The sequence below is a fragment of the Leptinotarsa decemlineata genome, unplaced genomic scaffold, assembly GCF_025532065.1.
Source record: "Leptinotarsa decemlineata unplaced genomic scaffold, Ldec_3_MD MMD2_tig00000035_RagTag_RagTag, whole genome shotgun sequence".
NCBI classification, from domain to species: domain Eukaryota; kingdom Metazoa; phylum Arthropoda; class Insecta; order Coleoptera; family Chrysomelidae; genus Leptinotarsa; species Leptinotarsa decemlineata.
The window spans coordinates 15,388,199-15,406,342 of record NW_027412540.1 but is presented as its reverse complement, the minus strand read 5'-3'; the positions used below and the strand labels follow the sequence as shown (position 1 = coordinate 15,406,342).

The following is an 18,144-nucleotide window of genomic DNA, read 5'->3' as shown; positions in this document are numbered from 1 at the left end:
AACAAAGCTTTAGTTCTTTTATATGAATTTTAATTTTCTGCTGGATTCATTCTAATTCTCCTCTGTGATGAGATTTTTCGAATTCATTGAAGTTAACGAATGATATGCAGGTTAATGATTGGAATATTGAAAATGATACGTATAAATGAAAATACGTTCAATAAATGTGGTGTACCGAGTGTGATATAATTCATGAGTCGATGAACAAAAAAAAGGTGACATAAATCAGATTTAACGATAGCGTTTCCTTCACATGTGAAATCATTTTAATATATTTAATGTTCAACAAACGAAAACAAACGACTATGGTATTTCAAATTTTGTTAAAGAAAATGGATAAGATGTAATGAGCAGACTTACTCACATAATGCACTATCTTGCACCTTTCTACAATTCAACTAACGATCTGCCACGTCCTCGCACGGGGGCAATTCAAATTTGTAATTTCAAAAACATTTAAGCTCTTTACATCCATTGCAACTGATCGAAAGATCGGATTTCAATATTGTGGAGATACATTTTCATGTTTTGTTTGATCAATTTGAACAGGTAGTGATTATTGTGAATCAATTCTAGTCACTTAATGTATTGATGAGCACCAAAAACATACAGTATATTCACTAAGGGCGATGACATCTATGGGATGTCATTTAAGTGATCGTCGGATAACTCAACCCTCGAATATCAAAGACAAACGAGGGTCTCCAAGCAGGGGAATTGCAAAGTTCAGCTTCAACATTGACTGCCAACGAGAGTTGTCCCCTGTGTTTGACTGCAGCTTTCACTGAAAGGCAACTGATTGTTATCTAGAGCCTAAACACATTGCATTTATAATTCAACATCAGATAGCGCTGTTTTGACCCGCCACATGGCTGACCGCCTTGGGGACCCTCTTCCATCTTTGATATTCGAAGTTCAGTTCGCTATCGATCCCCATAGATGGTGTCTACGAAGATAATTGTGTTGAACTATAAATGCGTGAAGGTCCGAGTGAGCCCAAATAAAACTCAAGTAATAATAATGGGAAGAACGATATCTTCTCTGGTAATGAAAGTGGGGGTCTCTGGAAAGGACCGTAGGGTCACCTAGACCCCACCAATCGAGAGCGTGAGGACAAAAATACAGGAACGGATCCTCCCATTAATCTAAAGTCCAAACTGGATTTTGCAAAAAAAACATCAATTCACAACACGATGTTCCAGGCGTCTGGGGGCAAACGGCTCCGACAAACCTTTCCAGGTTGCAGATATTGCAGTTATCACGGATGATAGTAGATACTTAATGGTTCATGTGGAATGGAGACATCTGTAGAGATTTTTAGCTGCCTACTATTCAGCAGTCCATTCAGTCGAGGAATCGGCGAGTGCTCGATATCGTGGAAACTCACGATAATCCGTTATTTAGAGAAGCTACAGAGTTGGCTGCAGATGAACACTTCCGATATAGAAGGCCTCCACACTCAGTCGAATGAGGCCTTCATATTTTTGGTTGACGGGTGAATAACTTTATTATCCTACACCACAGCCAGGTATGGGACAGCATGTTGGGCGGTATGGATGCCTGAGGACATTCTTACCTTGAACCTCAGTAAGTTGTGTCTCATTTTTCCACCTGACGAACACACGTCTAAAGGGTAGGGAAGCTAGGCTCCATCTTGAATGAAATAAGGATGGTTGTCGGCATAAATGTGTTGTGTTAGGACTCTAGTTCACAATATAATATACAGGGTATAACTAAATGAGTGTAAAACATTTGAGGAGATGATTCCTTTTCGAAAAAAAGATAGGATCTTTCATATGAAGAAATTTCATTGAAGCATCCCTTGTTAAGATACAGCCCCTTAAAGGGGGTACATAAAATTTGTATAACAATTTTTTTCACAAGCACTAAAGAAGTTACAATATTGAAATCAACCTGACCTTTTAGTACTACCAGAAAGACACTTAGCCAGAAATTTATTTGGTTCACCCCATGGTTGTAAGGGGTGGAAAACGCAACCCCTAAAATTTATTTCCAATGTAACTTTTTGTCTTATCGTTGTGTGTTATTGTTCTGTTCTCAATTTGTTACTTTGATAATTCACTTGTTATTAAAATGGCATATACAAATGAGGAAATGGATGATATTCATTACGTTTACGGTCTGTCTCAGGGAAATGGGTTAGAAGCTTCTAGAAGATATGCTGAAATTTATCCTCAACGGCAGCATTCTTCACATAGAATATTTGATCGACTTCATCAACGATTACGAGAATATGGTTCATTCGACAAAAAAACGCAGGATTGTGGTCGCCATCGAGAAGTACGAACACCACAGCTTGAGGAAGCACTACTCAATTTGATTGAAGAACAATCTACTACCAATACTAGAAAGATTGCTTTCCAGCTAAATGTTGATCATATGACGGTATTTCGAATTTTAAAGGAACAACTCTTATACCCTTCCCATCTCCAACGAGTACAGGCACTGTTACCGAGAGACTTTACGAACCGTCTTGAATTTTGCAATTGGATACTGGAAATGATTAGAAAAAAATGTGACTTTCTGAAGATGATAGGATTCACAGACGAATGTAGTTTTTCTCGAGACAAGATTATTAATTTTCATAATTACCACATATGGGCTGGTGAAAACCCTCACGCTATTGTCGAAACTAACCATCAAGAACAGTTTTCTCTTAACGTGTGGCTCGGAGTTATTGGGGATGATTTAATTGGGCCTCATTTTCTACCTCCTCGATTGAATGGTGAGGCATACGTTCAATTTTCAAGAGCATCGTCATCCAGTACTTCTGGAGGAAGTTCCTTTGGGCGTCAGAAGGAATATGTTTTTTGTGCATGATGGGGCTATCGCCCATTTTAGTCGAGTATCACGTCATTCAACTGAAACATATGCAAATCAGTGGATAGGTCGAGGAGTACCACAGAACTGGCCCGCTCGATCCCCGGATCTCAATCCTCTCGATCACAGCATTTGGTTTATCGTACTCCTGTTCGCGATGTAGAGGACTTACGAAACCGCATCATCGATGCATGCAGGGTAATCAGAGAGACTCGAGGAATATTTGAGCGAATACGTGGCTCAATGCGCCGACGTCTAGACGCATGCGTAATATCTGAAGGTAGACATATTGAACATTTACTATGATTTCTACATGTTGTGTATTTTGTTATTAATAAATTAGTTTTGTTTACTACCCTTCAATCATTTAATGCAGGTACTAACTACAAAATAACAATAAATCCAGTTCGCATTTATGACGATGTATCTCTGTAGTTCTTCGTAAAATAATTTTTTGCTGCGAACTGGTTTATTTTGGGCAAAAAACCCTAGAGACATTTTTTGTTTAAAATGAAACAGGCTATGGGAAATAAATGTTTAAATGGTGAACAAATAATAGGACAAAAAGTTAAATTGGAAATAAATTTTAGGTGTTGCGTTTTCCACCCGTTACAACCATGGGGTAAACCAAATACATTTCTGGCTAAGTGTCTTTCTGGTAGTACAAAACGTCAGGTTGATTTCAATATTGTAACTTTTTTAGTGCTTGTGAAAAAAATCCTTATACAAATTTTATGTTCCCCCTTTAAAGGGCTGTATCTTAACAAGGGATGCTCCCATGAAATTTCTTTATATGAAATATCTCATCCCTTTTTCGATGAGGAATCACCTCCTCAAATGTTTTACACTTATTTAGTTACACCCTGTATAATTTCATATATCATCAGATGTTTTTGCTTCGCACGCGAAATACTGACCTTCGGATACCTTATTGCCATTTTCATAACGCATCTAATTTAAAAATGAATTGCAGCCCAATAAACCCACTGATATTGTAGAGCATTTTCGAAATTTTCAGTACCTAGTTTCTCTATCACGAACAAACATTCGAAAAGTCAAATTTATTCTGTTCTATAAGTTCAGATCTTTGTATCTCAGCTGAAGGAAAAAAATCATATTCTCATTCGTCAAAGTAGGTACGATTTTTCGTACCTTGGTTGAACTCGGACTAATGAATATAGCTCTTGGAGAATCACACTTTCTCAAAATATTCATTGAACATTGAACATTTCTTCAACTCAAACTTTGTCATTTTTGACTAATACCAAAATACCAACTAGCAACAGACTCGCAATTTCTTTATACTGTTGGCTCTCATGGTATTGTTGAATAATAAAGGTGCTGTTGAAAAACGGAAATTAATCAATAACATTTTTGGGTCTTGTGTTATTACTATCGATAAGGTGTATAGTCCTTTGTTGATTGATAGCTTAACGTTATATAGCTGAAAACTTTGGTGCAATAAGCTGGATGATGTAAATCATTTTTCTCTTACGCAATATAGCAGACAGCGTTGTTTTGATCTGCCATGAATCTCTTCGGGTTACAGTCATACTATTGGATGTTACTACACCTGTTTGGGTCTTAGAGAGAGGAGTCGTCGTCATCACAAGTAACTCAGTTTTGTCGAATCATCAGAAATATTTCATGACCATGCGTAGTAATACTGATGAGATGTACGGCAGAATGAAGAAGAATTGTAAATATTAAATCATGGATGCTATGGTTTTGGACTCTGATATCATCTTGTTGTCCTCTGGCAATGAGAGATGTTAAAAAAGAGTCAGAAAATCATTGCGCTTTCGGATATCGATGTCAAATTCCACTATGCAACGGAAAGCGATTGGTGTATCTTTGATACTCGTGATGATTCGAGTTTTTCCTCGATCCAACAAATGCCATCTTCACCAGAATAGTCGTCATCAACAAACATATCCACTTATATGAATGTCGTTATCATTTCAATCGACATTTTTTTATTCACACCTTGGTAGCCTGGTGCATTGACGTGGATGGCCATCTCCACTCAGTCAATCGACCGATGTTCGAACTGGTGGTTCGAAACGCAAGACCGGTCGATCGGTTTTTCACTTCGTATCGTTCAACCCGCGTTAGGAATTATACGTCAAAAAGTAAGATCTCGTTAGTCCTCAGCTCGCACAAGTTTCAACTTTGAGAGGTGTTGTTTTTAGGCTGCAATAGCTGGTTAACCGGAAAACAGATTTTTTCAACAGTTTTTTTATGGTGACGAATTGATTTCTTTTTATTGTTTCAGGAATGATGGATATAGCTCTCATAACTGCTAACGCAAATCAGTTACGATACATGGTGGAGTACAATAAAAATAGTCCAACCTACTACATAAACCTAATTCTCATATCTTTTTCGCTTATCCTGCAAGTTGGTATCGGAGTAGCTTTGATCATGAAAGGAAGATTGGATATGAAAGGGAGGTCGAAAGATTTCAAAGCGAAAAGAATTAACAATTACGTCATCATAGGGGTGTTTATGGTAACCATCATCAACGTGTTCATTGCCAGTTTTACTGTGACAGTATCAGCTTCTAAGGATTCTTCTAGTGTTCAGTCAACGCTTTCAAACTAAATGAGTCAAAATGATCAATCTATGAAAGACACTGTTGTTGTGAACTCAAAAAGGAGTTTTCAGTTATATGGAGGTACTCCAGTCATCTGATGAAAAATTGTACATGATAAATTGATCAAACCGAGATATGCAAATTATAAAATTCTGCTTCATGATCAATAATGTGATATTCAGTTGCTCTTCGAATGCTTTAACCAGTGTTTACAAGTCCCGTCTATCGAAATATAATCGTACATTGTAATTTGTGATCTTTTGTTCACCTAATAATCAGATATGAAAGCAACAAGAGATCGGAAACATCCATATGGTGGAAAAATTCCGTTCATTTCTTGATGAGAAATACAACATACAAAGATAATAGTTAATAAATCAATAGTATATATCTTCATTGGGTCAAAAGTTTTCAGATTCAAAAAAAAGGTATTGGCATAAACCATGTAGCTTCAGTGATAAGAAATAACGCTGTCTGTTCAAGAAATAAAGCAATTTTTCATTTTTCTCAAAAATTATTTGTTCATTCATCAATTTCTATGTCTATTTTGTCCCCTTTAAAGTATCCTCCCATAGAGATACACTTTTGCTAGCGTTTTTTCCAATCCTCGGAGCAGTTCTGCGATTTGTATTTCATATCTTCGAATGTCACGAAACGCCGTCCTTCCATGGTTCTCTCCAAACTTGGGAACAGGTAAAAGTCGCAGGGAGCCAAATCTGGTGAATACGGTGGCTGAGGCATGATTATGTTGTTGTTTTTGGTCAAAAAATTACGAGTGAGCGGGTGCATTATCGTGACCGTATCATCATGGGACTGAAACTCTGGATGTACTACGTGACGGTAATCGAAAGAAACAATGAGCAAAACCTTGACATTTGATCGAACTTGGCGTGCTTTTTTTGATATTGGCTCTCCTGGGATCTTCCATTGGGACGATTGGACTTTGGTTTTGATATCATAACCATATACCTATGATTCGTCATCAGTTATACCTATACATCAGTTTTTTGGTAGAAATTCAGTAATGCTTCATGCTCGAAGTTTACGAAAAATGTCCATGGTATGAACTAACCGAAATTCCGACGTCCTTAGCAACTTCTCTAATAGTGATTCGATTATTCAACAATTTTCTTCACTTTCTCGACATTTTCATCAGTTGTTGATGTGCTGGGGCGTCGCCATTCACATCTTCTCGACCTCCGGTGAAAAGTTTGTTTGATATAAATATGCAACAATATGATAGTAAGAAAGGAAAGCAACATTCGTCTATAATCATCAACAAATAGTGGATAGAAATACACAGGGCTATTCAAATTCGTTTCTGTACATGGGGATCTCGTAAACGATAAGAGATAGAGTATCGGTTAAATCATGGCAAAGTTGCGTATTTTAGAGACCTATTCAATGATGTGAGAAAATTGATTATAACTCTTTTGTATCTGGAGATATACAGGAAAAACAAAAAAATCCGAACTTATTTTTTTGTCTATATCTTCTATATTCACAGATATATTGAAAATCTGTTCGTATTGCTATTGGCACTTGATGTGGGCTATCAGAATATGTTCATATATTTTTCATACAGGGTGTCATCTGACTTGAGCTACCCCCATCTTTGAATTTTTAAATACAGACCTGCATTTGTTTTGTATTTTTTGTATAGCCGACGTTCACTTCATACTGAGAAATTGAATTAAATTTCATATTTCGGGATATTTGGGTAGTATTTGATTATAATTGTGAATTATAAAGATGAAAAAAAAACTCTATGGTACATAGGGAGACGTGAAAGTTGCTATTATGTTTTTATTCAAATCAGTTGACCAATTTCCAGGGCCGTAATTAAAAAGGGAATAATTCACCCAAATATAATCAAATATTACCGAGACATCCCGAAATATGAAACAAAATTTAATATCTCAGTATGAAGTGAACGTGTACGATTCAAAAACTACAACCAAAAATACAGGTCCGTATTTAAAATTTCAAGTGGCCCTAGTCAGATGACACCCTATATAAAAGATTCATGGATTTATTCTGATAGCCCACATCAAGTGCCAATAGCAGAATGCGGACAGATTTTCAATATATCTGTGAATAAAGAAGATATAGCCAAAAAATAATTTCGCATTATTGGTTCTTCCTGTATATCTTCAGAACCAAAAGAGGTATATTCGATTTTTTTACATAATTGAATAGGTCTCTAGAATACCCAACTTTGCCACAGTTTACCCGACACTCTATCTCTTATCGTTTACGAGATCCCCATGTACAGAAACGAATTTGAATAGCCCTGTATATTTGAAAGTATTGATTTTTCATGAACTATTTTATTCATCACTACATTCTTCACTGCATGTGGAACATTTGAAAACATACGTGAAAATGTGAATATTCGAGAAACGTTTCCTTCAAGTTTATTGATTCATCGCCAAGCAAACAATTGCATTATTGGAAGAAACATATCTGACAAAATGATTAAAAGACTTTCGCAGCCGAGGTTTTCTGTTTAACTTTTTTGTCGGGTTTGAAGGTCGTTGTTTTTGGAACTTCTTCCTGATGTTTTGCTGGCGAGAGTGGCTAGCTACTTATTGACATCCAACCTAACCTAACCTAACTCAACCTCATCCAGTTGTAGGTATTAGTACACTAAACTACCTGAGTGAACATAAATATGCTTTACGCAGCCGTTATATGCAGTTATCGAAAATAACTCAGGATGTTTAAACCTCTGAAGAAGTTATCCAATCGCCCTAGCGAAACGTCAGGAAAAAGATCCAACACTGAAAACATATATCTATACTTATATACAAAGATAATGTGCGAGTTGTGCACCTACATTTCATTGATGAATTTTACATTGAATGTATGAATTTTTATTTACATTGAATACCCAATACGATGGAAACAATTCATAAAGAATCCAACTACCGAGATATCCTATTCATAAGGAATCCAACTACCGAGATATCCTTGCTCCAGTGTTCTGAGAAGGTTGATGAAGTAAATGAAGACCCTTAATAATTCATCTTGTCTGAATGCGCCTGTATCTCTCATAGACATAAGTGGTACTCTGGGACTAGAATTACAGAATCTGCAATTTTATTTCAACCTTCTTAATAACTCACAAATAATTTCTTCTTAACTATTTTCAACTTATTCGTGAACTAACGTCCTCTAACTTGATTTAGAATTTCATAGAACTTCACATACACGTTCCAGACTTTATCTTTCAATGCTATTTTTGTAGATTATTCGACTCTAGCTCATTTATTTTACAACTCAAAGAATACTTTTGTTTTCACTAGTCACACGGTAGTCTAGTCATGAAGCCACCTCAACGCTGTAGCTATGAGTATTCACTGCGTATTCTCCAACTCGTTATGGAAATCGCACATTAGAATGTGAGACCTTGTTGATCTCCAGCTTGTATACATTTTGACTTTTGAGGATTGTTGTTCACATGGAAAGATAGCCGGGAATAACCAAGGAAACATTTTTTATATATTTTTTACAATATATCCAAACGATCAGTGAAGATAAACGAAAATAACTTCATAAATATCCATCAATTCATAATCATAATGATTTCGAAAACTCTATTCTATTATAATTTAACCATAATGGAGACTACCTCCCACAAATTACCTAAACCTCTACCTGAGGTCCCCCTTCAATTATGGTCACCTGAAGCATATTACCTCACTTCTAAATCAATAATACTAATTTTTTCTTGGTTTTTCTAAGAAAACAAGTTCAATAATGGTGATCTATTCAAATCATTAGAAAGTTTGAATTTTTAAGTTTATTCATTTCCATTGCTTTTAAATGATTCAGTTTCAAACCTTTATTTTCTACGTGTAAAATTTCGAACCCTTCGTTAAAGATATGATTTTCTTCTAGAAGTTGATTTAAATATATTGAACTTGTTTTCTTATTTACATAGCTCATATGATGTTCCTGAATCCGATTCCTGAATGGTCTGCAAGTTTGACCTTAGGACACGATCCACACTTTAATTTATTAAATTGTGATTTCTCGAATTTGAATGTTTTATCTTCATTATTTTTAACTAACTTTCCCAACGTATTACTTGTTGTATATGTAATTTTAATATCTCGACAGTGTTTTGGTTAGTAATTCGGCTTCAAACCCATTGTTTACTGCAATTTGCTTGATGATATTCAAAGAGGAACATTGACTATGAATCATGCTATTATAAGCTGCTACTTTGTGTTGATATGGATGGGTAGAATCGTAATGTATAGTAATATCCGTATAGGACAGTTTATGATAAATTGAGAAATCATGTTTGTTGTTCATTCTACTAATTGTTAAGTCCAAGAAATTGATTTTGTTGTCTGCTTCTACTTCAATAGTTTAGAAGATATAAATCAATTTCGATTATTTTACCAAACATGTACAATGAATGCTGATATTTTCAAACTGTCTGTTACAAAGACGATCAAATTCAAAATGAAGTGGAGTAATACCATCAGTCATATTATTATTTGCTCCATATGCAGATACTGTGATCACATGAAAAAATGAGTGGAAGTCAATTTTAGATTGACTTTATTCATATTTCGAACCGTTTACGAGATACACTGTTTCAAACAGAAACTGACATGGTTTCCTTATATTCATCACTTATTTTTTAAATTCTACAGATTCTTTTCGATATTTTTTCATCAGTCACATGTGATGCAATAGATAAATGATTTTTAAAATACTCTCCAATCATCAAATAAAACTTCTCTTCAAACAATAGTTTTATGAACGCTCCCACACGAACTGTAAATAATTTCATGAATTAGTAAGTTAATTCAATTGTCAGTGTATTTAAGAATATGTTCGAACACATCTCCACCTCTTTTTGAACAAACATGTATTCTCTTCAAAAGATTTTCATGTGTAGCGTTTCTGATTGAGTCTGGAATTAAACTATTGAAAGCAGTTCTAACTATCGATTTCATATCCTTCATTGCTGTTACTGGGTTAGAGTAAACCATATTTTCAATGAAACCCCACATAAAATAATCTGTTGAATCCATCTGTCTTCGACGATTTCAGTTGAGCACGTTGAGCACTGAACAAGAATTATTGGATGAAGCACCATCCATTTGGTACCATACACGTTCTCTTCCTGGCCTAGTATTTGGAATAATTTGAACTCCGTTTCTCAATAAATCTTCATGTTTTGTATCAACATAGAACTTAAAATAATAAAAGACTACGAGGCAAAACAATCTTTTTCAGCGTTTATAAAAAGTACACGTTTGTTAAAAAATCTCGAAAACAGTTTATATCTTCTAAACGGCAACATATAGTTATAGGTAAATAAGTATAGGAAGTTGTTGACAAAGTGATAAGAAATCATGATACGATATTTTATACAGGGTATTCCATTCGAAAAATCAAAGTAGCCGCTACTCTATATAGCAGAAGCAACAACACCGTCTAAAATATTTCAAGCGTGAAGATCATTTCAATGTATGCATATTGAAAAATATTCAGGTTGATCAGTTGTCGGGTTTGCCAGAAAAGTCTAATTAACGCTCATCGTGATGGGCCATGAATATATCGAACTCTATCCCCAAACACACGCAGTGAATTTGTACATTCTATCAGTTTGAAGTTTTCTCTTCTACCGAGTTTTCCTCTGAACATTTCCTACTCTAATCTCACGTTGACAACTTCTGAACATTTCACGTGTTTCGTAGCTGAAAGATTTCTCTGCGAAATGATGAACTTTGTTAGTATCAAGTATTCAAAGGGCCATTCGAAAATGCATACTGAATAGTTACGATTTAGTAAAAGTTCGAAACCGGGAATCAAATTAAACAGCGCCAAGCTGAAGCTGAACTGAATTCATAAGCAGTTTTCGAATCGTTTCGCTACTTCCCTGCTTTAAAACAAGTTAATTTTCTCTATTTCCACACGACCATATTTTGTTTTTGAAATACAACTACAACTGAAGCATTTTTCCTGCTCCTCGAAGGAATCGAAATTATTCAGCTTTTTGAATACACAGTGTCACACATAAAGTTCGCGACATATGGAAAGTTTTTTTATTGACAGATAATTAGTTATTCTTGGCGACTCAAATGGTCAGATTCAAATAGCTGCCTGGACAATATTTTAACGAATATCAACAAAGATAACTACGTGGTCGGAACTGCCGAGCCCGTTTTAGGAATCACACGTTAAAAGGTAAGACCTCGTTAATTCTTAGCTCGCATAAGTTTCGACTTCTGAGGGTGGTCGTTCGTAGGGGTGCGACAGCTGGTTAACGAAAAAAACAGATTTTTTTTTATGTCTCTCAGATCAAAATGGTCAAGTTATCATCCTAAAAAATGATGTCATTTCAACAAATCCAGATGTGAGTAGGAGGTTTATCACAAATGCAAGAGTTGAGCGTTTCAGACATACTTCAATATAATTCAAATGCAATCAAACTATCAGCGAGATTCAAACAAATGCCGCGGACATAAACCAACTCGCCGAATATACAGGGTCCTGCAACAGTGGCGCGGTGTTCCATATCTCTATATAGGAAGCAGATAGGAATCTAATTTTCTATAATATTACCTTATTGCTCGAGCTCGACAAAATAAAAATATTGGCGGTCACACAGGGTGTTCGATTTTTTCTGGGCGGATCCCAACTGTGTCTTTTTAAATGGCAACCTATATTTTTTATCGCTTTTTCGGTTTCTTCATAGAAAATAAAATAAACTTTATATATATCTGCACTTCGAAAATGTTGATGGTTTTCGAGATATCTAGCATGACAGGTTTTTTTTTCCAATATTCGTCACTCAGAATATTTGAAATTATAAAGTGGTGCCAAGTCCAGTTGAAATTTTTTTTTGGTCGAATATTCTACATTGGTAACTCTCTCAAACGATATATCTGAAATCGACCTGTGATATACAGGGTATGAAAAACCGCTTGCCAAATATTGTAAATGAAAATTTGCAAAATCTTCCTTATATTGAATGGAACACCCTGTATATTATTGATCCATAAGAAGCGCCAACGAAACCTCTACAAATTTCATTAAGTATTCCCTATGGCTAAGTTCAATAGTTTTTCTTAAATGAGCATTTCTTTCGAAAAATGGTCATTTTTTCAAAGCGAAATCCATTTGACGACTGATAAGAATATACAAAAAATACCCTTTCCTTAAAATATCGCCCATTCCTAAAATTACCTGTTGCTAGATGAACAAGTTGCGAATTACACCACAAAATGGACGTTCTTGAATAGTTACAATAATTTCAAAAATCTCGGAGTTTGTGCCATATTCTTTCGGTCTGAAACAACCTTTCAGCGAATGAAATATTTATTGGAAATCAAGTAGTCTGGCAAATGACAGAACAAAATATTTGGCTGCAAATGAATATTGAAATTTTTAGTCAATCGTGAAGTTGAACTGTCGGTATAATTTCATCAGAATGTTGTTATCAAAAAGTGATTTGATTGATATGATTTTCATATTAGGTAAATCAGACAGGAATTGTTTATTGGCAAGTAGAATTTATTCTCAACGGTATCCAGATAGAATGGATGCCTTCTATCTGGATACCGTTGGTATCCGAAAGGTCTTGGGACGATTCGTTGAAACTGGATCTATTAATTATTCCAAACATGAGCGCATCAAGCCAGCTACTAATGAAGATAATGAATTGCAAGTTCTTCTTGCTGTTGAAGAAGATCCTAGTAGGAGTCAACGACAAATTGGGGAAATAGTGGATATAAGTGAGAGATCAGTGCAACGAGTATTGAAGAAACATCGCTTGCATCCATACCACGTTCAGTTACATCAAGAACTACTGTATGCTGATTTTCGAGAAAAGAGTGAGATTTTGCAATTGGGCCATGAACAAAATTCGTCGAAACGAATATTTTTTCAATAATATTTTATGGTCGGATGAATCGACATTCCATAAAAATGGATTTGTAAATCGACATAATTACCATTATTATGCGACAGAAAATCCTCACTTATTGAGACAGGTGGATTATCAACATAGGTGGTCGATAAATGTCTGGGGAGGCATCATTGGAGAATATGTAATTGGTCCATACTTTTTCGAGGGACATATGAATGGTGCAATGTATCTCAATTTCTTACGAAATGATTTACCAGGTTTGTTAGATGATATTCCTCTTGACCTCCGCAATAGAATGTGGTTACAACATGATGGTGCACCTGCTCACTATTCGGCAGAAGTGAGAGATCATCTAAATGAAGTATTTCCCAATAAATGGATAGGACGGAATGGGCCTGTACGGTGGCCCGCTAGATCACCAGATTTGACGAAACTAGATTTTTTCTTATGGGGATACATGAAAAATATGGTTTACGTTGAGCCACCAACTTCTCCCGAAAATATGCGAGTTAGAATAACGAATGCTTTTCGCAGCATTACACCAGATGTCACCAGGGTAGAACAGTCTTTCAAACATAGACTTCAGCTCTGCATTCAAGAAAATGGAACACATGTTAAACATATTTTATAAAAGTTTCATTATCAACCTTAATTAAACTCTCCTTTTGTAGTTTTGTAATTTGCCAGTTGACAAATTTGAATATCTAGAACTCAAGCTCTGAATGAATATAATAACATGAAAAAAATAGTTATTTATAATGTTTCTTTCTTTTAACTTGTTTGGTTTGATATTGCACGATTTATGAGTGAAATTCTGCATCCAATGAAAAAATAATTTTCCATTTAGCAAAAAGTGATAGGTACATACATTTATTTCGTTAAAAAATATTTGTTTGGACACCTTCTAATGTACAAAATTGAAACAAGATATCTTTCGTATATTTTTATCAGTCGTCAAATGGATTTCGCTTTGAAAAAATGACCATTTTTCGAAAGAAATGCTCATTTAAGAAAAACTATTGAACTTAGCCATAGGGAATACTCAATGAAATTTGTAGAGGTTTCGTTGGCGCTTCTTATGGATCAATAATATACAGGGTGTTCCATTTAATCTAAGGAAGATTTTGCAAATTTTCATTTACAATATTTGGCAAGCGGTTTTTCATACCCTGTATATCACAGGTCGATTTCAGATATATCGTTTGAGAGAGTTACCAATGTAGAATATTCGACCAAAAAAAAATTTCAACTGGACTTGGCACCACTTTATAATTTCATGGTTGGATGGAAGAGCAATTTCTGCCTTGATTCGTCATGCGCAGACGTTGAATTCTGCCATTTGTTAGGTTAGATTAGTATCCTTTGTACTGAGTAACCTTTCAATAAAAGCATTTATTATTAAATATTCTGAGTGACGAATATTGGAAAAAAAAACCTGTCATGCTAGATATCTCGAAAACCGTCAATATTTTCGAAGTGCAGATATACATAAAGTTTATTTTATTTTCTATGAAGAAACCGAAAAAGCGATAAAAAATATAGGTTGCCATTTAAAAAGATACAGTTGGGATCCGCCCAGAAAAAAATCGAACACCCTGTGTGACCGCCAATATTTTTATTTTGTCGAGCTCGAGCAATAAGGTAATATTATAGAAAATTAGATTCCTATCTGCTTCCTATATAGAGATATGGAACACCGCGCCACTGTTGCAGGACCCTGTATAACTTATTCCTTGAGTTTCTTGATCCAAGATCAATTTCCAATGACAAAATTACATTCACTAAATAAGTCACTAGTGCAATGGTATAATGAGAGACTAAAGTAATAAGTGATGTTATAAAAGATCCAGTTGACTCTGAAATATATAAAATGATGAGAAAAAAATACAGGGAAAACTTCCAAACAAAAAAAAAGATGATAGCTCGATTGAAGTAGATGAGTTTATTAGTTTCTTTTCAAACATAGCTGGAAGAATTATTATAAAAACGCTTTCAGTTTGCGATTCAAATTATTCTAAATTATTGTACCACATGCTATATGGGAGTGAAAGAGTGTGTAACAGGTATTTAACAGAACATCTTCATTTACCACTTTCCTCATTTGTCTTAAAATAAAGACCACACTAAACAATTTGGAGCAAATTGATTCAATATGTTTCGACCAATTTAGGATATCATCGAGGGTAACACCCAGAAGTTTGACACATTTTCCCATGTAATTATTTGTTGAGAAGTTCAGACGATTTGTTTTAGCCTCATTCAGCTTCAAGTAATTAGCAGATAACCAGTTTTCCGCTTTTCTCTCTACTGTCGCGATGGAAACATTTGGGCACACATCTGAAGGAGTTGAATGAATTAATGTTGAATCGTCAGCAAATAAAATTGGTTGTATGTAGTAAAAGACATCATTGATATACACAATAAAAAAAAGTGGACCCAGAACGCAGCCCTGAAGAACACCATGAGTTATAGTCTCTAAGTTACAAATGCTCATATTCGAAGTAACATTTCTATTTTGTAGATATGATTCAAAGTTTCAAATGAACCCCTCTGATACTGACTGTATGGTTGATCGATTTTTCCGAAATCGATACTGGTTATCATGCAGTAAATTGAACTTTTCGAAGTAAAGAGATAATCGAGATTTCAGTATAACAGGGATAACTATGCTGCATTTGAATATGTCAGGAAAGACAGCTTCGGGTATGCATGCATTGTATAAATTTGCTAATAAATCGATGGAATTTTTTGAAATTTTTGTGTTTATTTCAAATATATCCTGTATTTTTTTCTCATCATTTTATATATTTCAGAGTCAACTGGATCTGTTGTAACATCACTTATTACTTTAGTCTTTCATTATACCATTGCACTGGTGGCTTATTTAGTGAATGTAATTTTGTCATTGGAAATTGATCTTGGATCAAGAAACTCAAGGAATAAGTTATATATTCGGCGAATTCGTTTATGTCCGCGGCATTTGTTTGAATCTCGCAAATAGTTTGATTCCATTTGAATTATATTAAAGTATGTCTGAAACTCTTGCATTTGTGATAAACCTCCTATTTACTTCTGGATTTGTTGGAATGACATCATTTGTTAAGATGATAACGTGACCATTATGATCTGAGAGACATAAAGAATTAACGAGGTCTTACCTTTTAACGTGTGATTCCTAATACGAGCTCGGCAGTTCCGACCACGTAGTTATCTTTGTCAATATTCGTAAAAATATTGTCCAGGCAGTTAGACTTGTTCCTAGCGGTTACTCTTTTGAATTCAGAAATAGTTGGTTCTAAACCAAATGAAGAAGTAAGATGAATCAACACGTGGAGATTTGTATTTGAATCTGCCTCGAAATGAACATTGAAATCACCAAGAATAACTAATTATCTGTCAATAAAAAAACTGTCCATATGTCGCGAACTTTATGTGCGACACTGAATATTCAAAAAGCTGAATAATTTCGGTTCCTTCGAGGAGCAGGAAAAATGCTTCAGTTGTAGTTGTATTTCAAAAACAAAATATGGTCGTGTGAAAATAGAGAAAATTAACTTGTTTTAAGGCAGGGAAGTAGCGAAACGATTCGAAAACTGCTTATGAATTCAGTTCAGCTTCAGCTTGGCGCTGTTTAATTTGATTCCCGGTTTCGAACTTTTACTAAATCGTAAATATTCAGTATGCATTTTCGAATGGCCCTTTGAATACTTGATACTAACAAAGTTCATCATTTCGTAGATAAATCTTTCAGCTAGGAAACACGTGAAATGTTCAGAAGTTGTCAACGTGAGATTAGAGTAGGAAATGTTCAGAGGGAAACTCGGTAGAAGAGAAAACTTCAAACTGATAAAATGTACAAATTTACTGCATATGTTTGGGGATAGAGTTCGATATATTCATGGCCCATCACGATGAGCGTTAATTAGACTTTTCTGGCAAACCAGAATATGATCTTCACGCTTGAAATATTTTAGACGGTGTTGCTGCTTCCACTATATAGAGTAGCGGCTACTTTGATTTTTCGAATGGAATACCCTGTATATGATATCGTATCATGATTTCTTATCACTTTGTCAACAACTTCATATACTTATTTCCCTATAACTATCTGTTGCCGTTTAGAAGATATAAAATGTTTTCGAGTTTTTTTAACAAACGTGTACTTTTTATAAACGCTGAAAAAGATTATTTTGCCTCGTAGAGAGGAATTTTTTGAATGGTTACTTGTCAAGACTCAAGAGGTCCTCATAATAATATCATATGAACCAAGGCCAAGTTATCAACAGCTATCTATAAAAATAAACATAATTACTCACTGTCTGTTTAAAAAATCTGTTTTTCCGTTAATCAGTTGTCGCCCACATACGAACGACAACTCTCGGAAGTCGAGAAACTTGTGCGAGCTGAGAACTAACGAGGTCTTACCTTTTAACGTGTGATTCCTAACACTAAATCCAAATTTCCATGATTACCATACATGATTACCGACACGCAGATTAAATTAGACCTATAAGATATAGATTGAATAATGCCACGAATAACTCTCTCAATATAATTCTTTATAATCACTTGCCTAGGGAAGTTGAATCTTTGTCACCCAATTGTTTCAATCAAAAGGTGAAACAGTTCCTCATCAGGTCAAGTTTCTACACTATTACAGAATATTTAGACACCCTCACATTCGCATGAGAATGTTCGGAAATTTAGTTTTTTTAATATCTTCAATCGTATTTAAGGTATCAATGTTTTGTTGAGTTTGGTTGTTCATGCTGTATATTCAGTGCTTCTGATTGATTCCATGATTTTTTTT

General features: G+C 35.0%; 1 protein-coding gene across 1 annotated transcript in view; it reads left to right on the top strand.

Moving 5' to 3' along the window:
- Nucleotides 1–5,952, top strand: part of LOC111505985 (uncharacterized) — a 37,640-nt gene extending 31,688 nt beyond the window's left edge. The window contains exon 4 of the mRNA XM_074171945.1: nt 5,117–5,952. Coding sequence (XP_074028046.1) covers nt 5,117–5,445 — 329 coding nt within the window. The 3' untranslated portion in view covers nt 5,446–5,952. The remainder of the gene's footprint in view (nt 1–5,116) is intronic.
- Nucleotides 5,953–18,144: the final 12,192 nt, after the last annotated feature.